This window comes from Hippocampus guttulatus, chromosome 11 (genome assembly GCF_054856545.1).
Source record: "Hippocampus guttulatus isolate MCC_2025c chromosome 11, RoL_Hgut_1.0, whole genome shotgun sequence".
Lineage (NCBI taxonomy): Eukaryota > Metazoa > Chordata > Actinopteri > Syngnathiformes > Syngnathidae > Hippocampus > Hippocampus guttulatus.
Window position 1 is genome coordinate 3748792 of NC_141271.1, and position 13488 is coordinate 3762279.

The 13488-nt window shown below is 40.1% G+C and overlaps 1 protein-coding gene across 2 annotated transcripts in view; it reads left to right on the forward strand.

Annotated features, from left to right (window-relative positions):
* Positions 1-13488, forward strand: part of LOC147197828 (glycerol kinase-like) — a 26190-nt gene continuing 12702 nt past the window's right edge. For both annotated transcript variants that reach the window (XR_015102211.1, XM_086123306.1), the window contains exons 1-8: positions 1-180; positions 6681-6754; positions 7878-7984; positions 8078-8155; positions 11649-11728; positions 11868-12005; positions 12232-12341; positions 12861-12927. Coding sequence is in view for 1 of the 2 variants with exons in the window: in XM_086123306.1 (XP_085979432.1) it covers positions 127-180; positions 6681-6754; positions 7878-7984; positions 8078-8155; positions 11649-11728; positions 11868-12005; positions 12232-12341; positions 12861-12927 (708 nt within the window). In the remaining variant the exon portion in view is untranslated. The remainder of the gene's footprint in view (positions 181-6680; positions 6755-7877; positions 7985-8077; positions 8156-11648; positions 11729-11867; positions 12006-12231; positions 12342-12860; positions 12928-13488) is intronic.

Consider the following 13488-nt stretch of genomic DNA (forward strand, 5'->3'; position numbering starts at 1 on the left):
CAGCCGCGAAAATCCCGTCTCCTCGTAGTCAACCCATGCAAAGCTGCTTCAAAGACAAACACGAGACTTGTGAGCGCGAGTGTTTTTTTTTCTCTCTCAAAAGCCTTCAGGAGAGAAAACACAGCAATGGATCCGCTCGTGGGTGCGATTGACCAGGGTACGAGCTCAACGAGGTTTCTGGTAAGTGACGTGGCAGTGTGCGGGCGGCATGGTCATGTTTAGTATTGTGACAACTATCATCCACAACGTGTTAATGCGTCGCGCATATATTGACAGAAACGTGTTCATATATTTTTAGATGTACGAATGTGTGTATGTTTAAAGGTACTCTATGCGTGGATAGTAAAGTTCAACAACAATGAAATGACTTTGCTTTATTAAAAATGAATTAAGTCCTGAAAACCTGGACTCACCCCCACTCACCCATTTTTAATATGCTTATATTTACAGTATATTTTATATATAAATGTATTTCTATACTTTTTGTCTTCTGCTTTCTCCCTTTCATAATTTTGCTGCTGTAAATTCGGAATTTCTCCATTGTGGGACAAATAAAGGCTTTCTTATCTTAAAAAATATAAATATCAAACAAATACTAATGTAATGATTGAACGGAACCGTTACATGAAACAAGGTGAGAAATAAGGGCTTTCAATTTTTTTTTGTAATATGTTCTTTTCCTGATACATGTGTATTAAATACACTTTTACAATATTAATTATAAAATAATAATTATAACACACCAGCATGCAAATTTATACCACTTGTTGATCATGGCTAGCGTGCGGTGCAAGTGTTGTATCAGCTTCACCATGTTTGTATGAATGATTTTCATTCATTTGATCGGATTTTAAGTTTTGAAATCCTTTCAATTCCTATCAGTTGTGTGCTGTAGTGTGATGCTATCACTTGTCAAAAATTAACTCATCTGTGGAGTTGGAGGTCTTTTTTCTTTTCTCTTTTTTTTGTTTTGTTTTTGTTTAACCTTTGTGGCCCCCTGTCCTACTTTCTGGATGGGTTAGAACAAAAGTCGGCAAAAGGCGGCCCCCGGGCCATATGCGGCCTGTGCCTGCCCTCAAGGTGGCCCTCGAATAATTTTTCAGAATGAAAATATTTCCTGTAGCTGAGTAGTTTTAAGTGGCAAGAACAGTCTTTACCACATCGTTTAAGAGCGCCTCTTGGAGGCGCCCCTTTTCCACCCAAAAAGGGGAGAGAGCAGTGTCCTGGTTTCTTGTCAGCAAATTACATGACAAAACTGTCTTTCAGGTAAAATAGGAAGCAGATATTATTCCCCGAAAAAACCCATCTGCCTAGTTTGCCATGAAATACTTCGTAACGACAGCACCAAAATCAGAAGTAGACCATTTTTTCCCCCAATAAGAACCACTTGTTTGAAATGCATGAAGAGTGGCTAAATTTGTGTTGTCCCCCAAAATGGGTATACAGTATTCAATGCGTCATAGTCTTGAAAACACATATGGTGGCTTAATTGGACACGTTGTGACGGATGGCACACTCACGAGGCAGAGGGGACACACCGGAGATTAACTTTACTTCTCTACGGCGCTGTGTTATAGAGGTGAGTAAGTCATCCTATAGCCACCATATTCCTAGCCCCCATAAGCCTTTTGCATGAATTATGGATGCGACTACCCGTATGAACCGGAACCAGAGTTTTGTTTACATGGTGACCGCTCCTCAGAGTTTTCTTTCTATGAGAGTTACAGTCTTAAACCATGGCAGAACACCTGTTGTCGCTTCTCAAAAGAGAAAGCCATACCTGTCAACTCATACGGTTTAGCCATAGTTCATACGGATTTTGTGGTGAATCTTACGTATATGGCCGTATCGCACAAATCATACGGATTCAGAAAATTTCCATTTTTTGTTCCCCCCCTGACAGGTAGTTCCGTTTGCTTTTGCCCAGAACGGTGCTCGTCTACTCGAATGCTTTCATTTCCGGAATACAACTCTGAACACAGTAATGCCACTAAGTAGAATGATGATTAGACATTAACCAGACATTGTATTATGGAGATCTACAATAAATATCATTGAAAATTTTGTGGGTTTTTTTCTGTGCCGTTATTTTGACATAAAATGCTTTGGTATGTTATAAGGATTTTTTGCTCTTTATATGGATTTTTTTGGTAGTTTATACAGGTTGGCGCTCCGAAAAGTTGACAGGTATGGAAAGCATTACAACCCCGTTTCTGACTCATGTAGTGGGATAGGAGGGTAAGTGGTCCGAGAAAATTTGAACAGTGACAATGTCACATTTTTAGCTACTTTCTGAACTGTTTCACTTTGAATGGGGATGAAAGCAATGCTCATCCAGTCATAAAGTTAGTCGCATTTTTGTGTGCACCCAGGCTACGTAGGACAGCGCTAGCCTGAATGTTGTTGTGGAAACCCAATTCTTTATCCTTGAAGATAAAGTGCAAAAACGTAACTGTACGCGGAGGCACCCGAAGGCATAAGTGGCTGTTTTGATTTCTTCGAGGTTAAAATTCCCCAGAGTGGGACAAATAAAGGATATCTTAAAATCATAAATCTCTTTGGAATGGATGAAAGGACAGCCGTATATGTTGGCGATAGATGGAATCATAATCCCCCTCCTCTGTTGAGAGATGGTTTCTCAACCTCAACGTAGGTGATGGCCTTCATCACTTCTCTGTCAAATTGGTTGCATATCAGTTGATACATGTGTATTAAATACACTTTTACAATATTAATTATACAATAATAATTATAACACACCAGCATGCAAATTTATACCACTTGTTGATCATGGCTAGCGTGCGGTGCAAGTGTTGTATCAGCTTCACCATGTTTGTCTGAATGATTTTCATTCATTTGATCTGATTTTAAGTTTTGAAATCCTTTCAATTCCTATCAGTTGTGTGCTGTAGTGTGATGCTATCACTTGTCAAAAATTAACTCATCTTCATTCATATCAGTTTATTTCTCAGTGCACCGAGTTTGAAGTGTACCGGAATGTTGTGTTGCTTAAAAATCCTTCAGAATTTCTCACATCGGCCTGATACATACGGAATGACAATGCTGTTGAGTCTGTCACTCTATCTCCTTATTCATCTTGTGCTTGTTCCGTCTAGAACTGGATGTACTTATGATCGTGTGCTTTGAAGGCCTCACTCATGTGCCTATTATTTCTCTTTGGCCTGTGACCTTGTGGGAGAATTCTCAGATGTGTGTTCTGACAATGCCCGGTTTGTGATCCAGTGGGGAGTGTGAGTCAAAAAGTAGATATTGGTCAATGATGATATTTTCATGCAGTAAATATTCAGATTACGGTCAAAATTCTATTTTCTGCAACATTTATAATAACCCGTTTACAAGCTTGAGTGGACAGATTTACTCCCGTGTACATGGTAATGGAGATGATTTGGAATATCTTGACCTGAACATGTGATGTACAAATAACGTCATGATGCAAATTAACATAATTTGACAATAAAGTTGTATCCAATCCAAATTGCGCTTCTTACTTTCTACTTTTGATAAAACACATTTTTCACTCACCGCAAGAATAAAGCCAGTCGGTTTCCTCCTCGCTACAAACGTGTGCTACATCAGAGTGTTTGTTTATCTCCGCTTGTGTAGTTTCGACGAGTTGCGTGGCAGACGCACAGACTTATATTTGCTCACAAATACGAGTGTCTATGTACATTGTGTCATTTTCGCACATGGACAGAAAATAACGTGAAAATGCCGCAGAGAAATCGATGTATTCAAGTTTGGCTCGCTTATCGCGTGGCAACGTAAGAGCACTTATCGCGATGGCGAGTAAGCAGCATCACTGCGCTTACAAGTACTTCCTGAACTAAAAAAAACTAAGGTGGGCATTCCGTCAGTGCTGAGTGAGCCCAGGTCATTTCTACTCCGATGTCAGAATCAAGAGTACACAAAGGCAACTTAATGTCTTTCAATCTTGTGACTTCAATGTTTATGTCCACTGCATTAATGTGCTTGGTGAAGGCTTGCTGATGTTAAACTTTTTGTCATCCATACATTTGTATGAATGACTTGGAGCTGTCCCCATAAAGTATTTCAGAGGCTTCCATTCCATTTCCTCCATGTTTAGGTTACATGCGGTAACTGTTGCTTCACAGTTCTCACTGCATCCTGGGTTGGAATAAAAGTGAACAGTGAGGTGACATTGCATGAAATAATATTTTTTATTCTTGCCCCGCTTTAAGTCTTTGACCTTCCAAAGAAACTCCATTGCATTTTGGACATGATATCGCGTTTTGCCTACCAGAGGTGTTGGCCACATTCTTTGAAACATCATAGTGTCTTTTTGAAATATCTTAAATACCTGGGAGGGTCTCTTGCGGATATGGGCAATAAGAAAGGCCATAATTGATGGTTTCTAAATGTTGAACATCACGACATGCCTCATCACACTTATACAGAGTGAAGGACGACACTCACGTCTATAGTACATCGCAGTGTCACCATACCACCTTGAGCAATGCTGTAAATGAGTATTTGACGACGGTTAAGTAAATATGCTACTGCAATAGCGTTTTCATATCGCTGCTTATCCTCATGAGGGTCGCCGGCATGCTGGAGCCTATCCCAGCTGTCTTTGGGCAGTAGGCGGGGTCCACCTTGAACTGGTTGCCAGCCAGTCGCAGGGCACATACAGACCATCAACCATCCGCGCTCACACTCACACCTAGCAACAATTTAGTGTTCAATCAGCCTGCCATGCATGCTTTTGGAATGTGGGAGGAAACCGGAGTACCCGGAGAAAACCCACGCAGGCATGGGGAGAACATACAAACTCCACACAGGAAGGGGGGCCCAGACTCGAACCCTGAATCCCTCCACTGCGAGGCAGCCGTGCTGCCCAGATTCAAACATTTCTCAGAAAAATGGTAGGACTTTTGAGTTAAATCTCTCAAGGCCTTCAAATTTACCTCATTACAAAGGGTTTCTTTACATTATGTTTTTGAACTCTCAAAAATCGTGTGCAATTTTCCAACAGTTGCTGATAAATATATACTCCATGATATCTCACACTTGTGACGTACTGTATGTTTAACCAAAAATGGCTTCTATGACTGAGTAATATCGACATTACCGTAAATCAATGACAAATTCCTTCACCGAACTGATTCTGTGTGAAAGTTCATCTGATGACACAAGAAGTTAAACTTTAACTTACCTGCTTGTTTTTAGACTCATTGCAAGATTTCAGTAACATCTGCAGTCATAAGCAAATCACACACACACACATTTGCTGCTTTTGGACCGACCACGTCGAAACGGGCCATTGCCCTGATTCAAGTGCGCGCTGACAGACATTGCGGCTTGCCCTATGAAGACAATTAGATGTGTGGCAGCAATTACTTTTAATGCAAAGCAACAGGGGTAATGAGTCTTACATGTTAAATAAACTTCAACCTCTGGTCAGGGTTAGCTGGGTCTTGCTTCTGTTACACTTGTGTCAGTTTCCCAGGTTGACTTTCATTTCAACAAAGTGAGACAAATGATGATGATGAAGCTCACACATAGGAGAGATAAATAAGTATGGCAGGACAAGAATAGAGAGGAATCTTGATTCATGACTTCACCACTGCTCCCAGTATTGTCGACTCAACTAATGGCACAAGGGTGTCGCCGTCATGGGTTTCTCCATTTTTACACTTTGCATTGTAATCTTTGACAAAACCTTTATTGTGGGTCATGTGTCGTCCACATAGTGAATGCTGGCATTCTTTGATGGAATATTATTGTTTCAAGGTGGCTGCAGCAGTTGGAGCTGAACTGTTGGGCTGGCGCTGTGGTAGGAGGGGTATCGGATGACTTAAGTAGAACAAATGCTGATTGACAGTATGTCTGGCTGACTGCATATACATTTCAACTTCTATCTCTGGGAAGGGATACAGTTGATTTCCAGCCCAAATGTGTAATAATTCTATTTTCGGATTGTTTACACTATCTCATTATATTTGTTTTTTATACACAGACGCACAAATGATTACTTCAATAATGGCCCTAAATATTTTGCTTCCGTATTTTCCGAATTTCAAATCGCTCCCAAGTATAGGACACACCAGCCATAAAATGTATAATAAAGAAAAAACATGTAAATCCCACTGGAGTATAAATCGCATTTTGGGGTAAACATATTTGATAGAATCCAAGACAAAGAACAGACATGTCATCTTGAAAGGCAATTTAAAATAAAAATAAAATGGAGGCTCCAGCACCCCCCGCGACCCTAGTGAGGATCAAGCGGTTCGGAAAATGGATGGATGGATGGATGGAGAACAACAGGCTCAATAAGTGTACGATATGCTAACGTTACATGACGCAGAAACAACGAAAATGAAATCTTCATCACAAACCTGCCAACTCCGAAGGGACAAGATGTGGCGCTTCATCTTCTACGTCACTTACGTCAAACTCATCGTCGATTTATCAACACAGGCCTAGAGCGCCCTCTTGCGGTTTAATTTGAAAATAACATGGGAGATGATATATTAACGTGTTCATTATTCCACACATAAGTCGCTCTAAATACAAGTCACACCCCGGGCCAAACTGTGAAAAAAAACTGCGACTTATAGTCCGGTAAATGCAGTGCTTTCGATTTGGTTCGTGAACACCTTTTTGGTGTCTTTCTCTCTTTCATCTCTTTTTCACAGGTGTTCAATGCCAAGACAGCCGAATTAATCATTCACCACCAAGTCGAAATCAACCAAAGTTTTCCAAAGGAGGGGTACGTCTTAAATCTTCACCATATCTGCTTCATGCAGACCAATTTGTTTAACTGGGTACACAAGCATTACAGAGTGACATCATATCATAGTTAAGCATATTCTTCATTACTTATCAAGAGAATAGTTTACATGTAGTCTTACTGTTTGCGCCAAGCAAAGATTCGTCCTCTCTCCTTTTTGGGTTTTCATGTTCAGTGATTTGGGTATATACCAGGGCTGCACAATATTGGAAGAACATGCAATATGGGTGCTGAATATTGCAAAATCAATAATTAACATATACCTAAAGAAATTACATTTTTATTATCTTATGACAAAAATATGTGTGTGTGTGTGTGTGTGTGTGTGTGTGTGTGTGTGTGTATATATATATATATATATATATATATATATATATATACAAGAGCTGTCAGTTTAGCGTTTTTATTGGCATTAATTTAAATGAATTTTAACGGGATTAATTTTTTCTCGCGAGATTAACGCGGCACACGTCACAGCGGATGTTACGTTTCTCTATAAATAAACCAGAAACAAAACAACAAGCGCGCTCCACAGGTCCACACACGTTTGTTTTGCCAGCCACGGCAGTGCGAGACACCGAAAACTGATACTTTTAAGAGTTTATGAATGGAAAGTTTACTTTTAAAAAGTTGCCAGATTGTTCCACTGACAAGACCAAAGTTACCTGTATGTTTTGCAGTCATAAAAGGAAATTCAGAAACGATAAAAAATGTGTGAGTAATCGCAATTAATTCTGAGTTAACAAAACAGACATGGCGTGGACCTGTGCAGCGCGCTTGTTGTTTTGTTTCCGGTTTATTTATAGAGCAACGTAACATCCGGTGTGACGTGTTGCCGCGTTAATCTCGCGATAAGAAAATTAATCATGTGAAAATTGATTTAAATTAATGCCAATCATAACGCGCTGACAGCTCTAAACACTCTAAATTGTCCCTAGGTGTGAGTGTGAGCACGGATGGTTGTTTTTCTCTGTGTGCCCCAAGGGGTTTCTGATATATTGTATTGCATCTATTACAGATGGTGTTACAGATCATGTCAGTATATCACAAAGTAATATTTGAAGGTCAGTTTTGACATCTTCTTTTGCATTCTTTTAATTAGGTGGGTGGAGGAGGACCCCAGGGAAATCATACAGTCCGTCTACGAATGTATAGAGAAAACATGCGAAAAACTTTGCCATCTCAACATTGATATTGGCAACATTAAAGGTGGGCGAAAATGGAGGATAAATATTAGCCACTTTTTGAGAAATAATGAGACGGGGGTGAGTTTTATTTACAATGTTCATGCTGTTTTCTCAGCGGTGGGTGTGACCAATCAGAGGGAGACAACCCTGCTTTGGGACAAAGTCACTGGAGAACCTCTCTATAATGCCATTGGTGAGTATGCATAGTATGTCTGACATCCTCATTACTTCATGGCTCCCCAAACACAAGACATCATAAACAACTTCACCTGGCCCAAGAACCTATGCTCTGTTCCTATTAGTAATTATAACTGTATTATACTGGATTGTGGTCTGTTTCTGAATCAAGGTTATTAGCGTTAACAATACAATACAATACATGCTGCTTTATATAGCGCTTTCACAACAGCGGCAGCTGTAACAAAGCGCTTAACAAAACAGTTAACATAAAATAAAATCATAAACATAACATAAAACACGGACAGTCGTGCAGTCCTATAACCACTTTTCCGTCACACGCTTTGTTGTTTGAAGCAGTTTGAGATGAAAGAAGAGAGAATCAAAGTGTCCTTTAACCAGTGGATCAGAGACATCATGCTCAAAATGTCCACACTTCGGCTACAAGCTAAGTTTCAAAGTCAACAAGAAGCTGTAGCATCCATTGACGAAAAAATAGATTGGTTCACTTCTCCTGTCCCATGGAAATCCATTTCAATTCCAAGCGGCGACTCTCGTTTCCAAATACGCATCGGCGCTCTGCGCCGACGCTCCTCTCTCCTCATCCTCAACTTCAGCAGCCATCCATCCAGCCGCACCAACGCCGACTGTCCAACAGCGCCGACATAGCCACTGAACAAAACGGGGTTGTGAAAAATGCTGCCGATTACAGGCGCAAAAAACACAAGCGCCCCAGGTCTGTCCAGCACCGACAGTCAATGGCGCCGACATTCCTCCCAATCAAAGTCTGTGCTGGTACAGGCGTGCTGCCGAGAAGGCGCAACCACCAAGCACAGATACTTCTCCTTTGACGAATGTCGTGGCCAAAAAACGCTGAAAACAGTCCATATCAGGTCCACACGATGAAACAACAAACAACATGTGACAAAACAAAAAGACAAAAACAACAAAAAAGAACAAAAAAGCAAGGCTCTTGAAGAGCACTTGCCGAAGGCTGCCTACTCGGGCGCCATCTTGAAAAAAAAAACAATTAATTAACAATTAATGACATAAAAACGAGAGTGCTTTTTGAAAAACAAACAGAAACTAAAACTAACTATAATTATCTCAAAATGTCCTTTTTTGTCTTCATCAATCAATTTCATGGAAGAGCTTTTGGGGTTGATTTGCGATTACCGTATTTTCCGCACTAAAAGGCGCACTGGATTATGAGGTGCACCTTCAATGAATGGCTATTTTGTAATTGTTTTCATATATTGGACGCATCGCATTATAAGGCGCAATCTACAATGCCTCCACTAGATGGTGCTATGCTCCTCCCGTTCAACTCAAGAGGCGTTCATGACCGCCTCTGAAAAACGTAAATTAACTGTTCCTGTACTTAAATGAAACTACGAAAATTGAAAATAATCAAAACAGAAAATCAAGCGAGGAAATCACAAAATAAATTCTATATCCCCCCCTACAGAATTTATTTTGTGATTTCCTCGCTTGATTTTCTTCATTGTTTCATTGAGGTAATCATTAATTTACGTTTTTCGGAGGCACCTCTCGAGTGGAACGGAAGAAGAGAAGGCACGAAGACGGAGAAAGATGTACAGTACCTGTATTTGTTGAGACTGTGAAAACCATTAATAAAGTCTGCGTTTAAAAAATAAAATAAAACCACAGTTCTCCTTTTTTCAACAAATACAGGTGCGCCTTTGACCGTCTCCATGCCTTCTCTTCTTTCGTTCAACTCGAGAGGTGTTCATGACCGCCTCCGAAAAATGCATTGGCATTTCCTTGATCATAGCTCAAACAGAACTATCGGATGTCAGTCATAGTTATTATTCCTTTGTTGTGTATTCACAAATGATGAAATCACACTATAAATTCTTTAGGGGGGGCTATAGAATTTATTTTGTGATATCCTTGCTTGCTTTTCAGTTTTGATGTATTATTATCAATTTTCGTAGTTTCATTGAAGTAATCGTTAGTTCATGTTTTTCGAAGGCGGTCTTGAACGCCTCTCGAGTCGAACTGAAGAAGGCATGGAGACGGACAAAGATGTACCTGCATTTGTTGAGACTGTTTAAAAAAAACAACAACAACACCACATTGCTCCTTTTTTCAGAGCTGCAACAAAAACTTATTTAATAAAGCAGCGACACAGTTCACTGAACCAACAGCAAGTTATAACATTGTAAGCATGTCTCCAGCAAGGAGCCATCTTGTGGTCGTCATATTACCATAATGACCATACACAAGACGCACCGGATTTTAAGGCGCTCGGTGAGCTTTTAAGAAAATGGAAGACTTTTTGGTGTGCCCTATAGTGCGGAAAATACGGTAATTTATTTTGGCATTTTCGTCTAGCCATACAAAAGAAAGAATGTTGAAGAGTAATTTGGGAATTGTACTTTACGTTTACCTTTTAATGTTGAATGCCACAAATACGGCAAATATAATAAATAAAAGTAATACTAAAATTAATGATGATAATATTTTTTCCAAATGAATGTAAACAGACCAACCTGTTCTAAAAACTAATTAAAACAAACAGAATTTCAAAGACAAACTTCAAACCAAAATAAAAAGTAACTACAATGAAAAATCCCAAACAATAACCATCTTGATCTTGATACCTCATCTCGTACCAGTTAGAAATGGCATCAATTCAAAGCCTAAATGTTGATGTTGACAGATAAACACAAACGCAAATGGAGAAAAATCGAAAATTTGCTTCTCAAACGTGGAGCATATTTTTCACATCATGACCCCATTTGTCAGAATACTTTGTCCGACGACTGAATGCACCGATTTTTTTTTTGTGACAGTTTGTATAAATCCAAATGCACGTTGTGATGTGGGTTGCGGGGGATTTAGACACACAAAACGCAACAACAAACAAATCAACAATCTTATCATCAGCATTTATTTGTACATTTTAACTTCTTTTGGTTTGTATGGCAAACACCATTGCCTACCCCAAAAGATTTGCTCTGAATTAGAAAGGAAATGATGTCATCACGAAAATGGCTCACAAGGTTGCATCATGGAGTGTCAAATATCTTGCTTGCTTCCACTGTTCCATATGGTAGTAGTCTCAGAGCAGAGTGTGTTGTTGCTATTGGCTGAGAAAAAAGATTGGAAAGAGCTTTAGTCCCCCATAGTTTCCCGTAGAAAACCCACAGTATGTATATTCTCATTGTCTTTACGCTTAATTCTTTGATGGTGTATTCGAACGCTTACGGACATCAGATCGATGTTCCCTCGAACCTGTGCGCATGAGCAATTGCGCGCTGTTCTCACTCTCTCCGCGCACACAGTGACGCTGGCGCGCACCACGGACACGCATGACATTTCCACTCTAGCTTGATCTACGCACTGGACACCACACCATTCCCACTTTGCTTTCAGTTGAAGTAACGACACGCGGGTTGCACACTATAGCTTGTGTGAATGCTCTGATCCATGGAAAATTATAGGGACCACAGACACGTACTTTCTCTCTCTTCACGCTTTAGTTTGGCTCGACCTGCGCACCCAATCTACGGTGGAGAGACTCATCAACAAAGCACCTGGCAAAAACAAGAATCACCTCAAGGTAAGTGTGACAAACTAGGAGCCTAGTATTTGTTTTCTCTGAACATTTCCTTCATGTTTAGTCATGCTAGGCTAGAATGTGTCTTATTTACACCTCTCAAACATTGTTTTTGATTTCTGAATATCTTCTGGCAACACAGCACAAGACGGGCCTCCCGATCAGCACCTACTTTAGCGCAGTGAAGCTGCGTTGGCTGCTGGACAACGTGGACACGGTGCAACAGGCTGTGCTAAGCGGGCGCGCTATGTTTGGCACAGTGGACTCCTGGATCATCTGGGTATGACCCCCCCCCCCCCCCCCCCCCCACACACACACACACACATGCTATCTGCAGTCAGTCACACAGAAGCAGAACAAACAGCAAAATGACGCCAAAAATGCAAACCTGGCCCAGTGTTAGAATCATATCATAGTCCGAAGTGGCGCCTTTTTGTACAAAATTGACTCAGGATAAGAAAAGTGAAGCTGCGCGGTATAAGTACAGTGTTATTGTGGTTCCTCAGTGCCTGACAGGCGGTAGGAATGGAGGAATCCACTGCACAGATGTTTCGAATGCCAGTCGCACTATGCTCTTCAACATTCACACCATGGACTGGGATCATGAGCTCTGCAGGTAAGCGTGAGAGCATACACACGTGTAACGTGCTATGTAACACAATAAGGTATGTGCAAGCTTGTCTAGTTTGGACAAACTCGGTCGATTCACACTATCAGTGTGTAATGAGAGAACCTCTCTCTGAATGTTCTGAAGTACAGAAGTATTTCGATTCCAGTTCCATACTGATCAGATTATTGCTGTCTCAATCTTTGTACATTTTGGCCTCATTATTTGAGATTGAATCAGTGCCATCGTATTGCATTATATTTAGTCAGAATTGACTTAAGACACAATGAACGAAAAAAAATCCACACAATTGAAGCAATCAATTAACCAACTAATTTGTTATTAATTGCATTCCTAGTTCCTGACAAACAATACAAACCTTGACCTCTTAAACCTTGACAACTTTTATTTTTCCTGCACCAGTGCATTAAAAAACAAACGTCGAAACGTGTACTGTACACCCTTGCTTACCGGTGCTTCCCTCAAAAGCTTTAAGAAAACCCACATTTCCTGTTTTGCTGCTTTTAGTTACTTTGATATTCCAATGGAACTGCTCCCCAAAGTCAAAAGCTCCTCTGAAATATACGGCCGGATGGTAAGTTCTGTTGTTCAAAAGATTTCACACTGAAGCATGAATTGAAACGGCTCATTCATAAATGCGCTGTGGTTTAGTATTTGGAAGGCAAAGTTGAAGTTAGGTAAAATAGTGTGTTCCTCTTACTGATCAACAAGGGAAGACTCACACTCGGGAATCCATCCCACCCTCAATGCATTATTTGATTTAATGCAAGTACAAAAAGTCATGAAGTCATTGTTTCTTTGCTTATATTCGAATCAAGTACAGTGAAACTCCTCTACAATGAAATCATGTTTGCAGCAAGACATTTTTCACAACAGGGGGCTTTTCACTGTCGCAAATTTTATCTCAGATGCAAACACACACACACACACACACAAAACGTATGTGTGTATTCTTTATTTTTATTCCAATACATAGTGCATAAAAATGAGCATACACTTCATATAGACAGTGTAGAAAGAAAAAAATGGGAAAGAAATTGCGAAATTTACGATCAGCATTCACTTTCACTTGCATCAATTTCTTGCATAAAATCCTTTGCTTCCTCCATCTTTCATTTTTATTACCTTATATCCT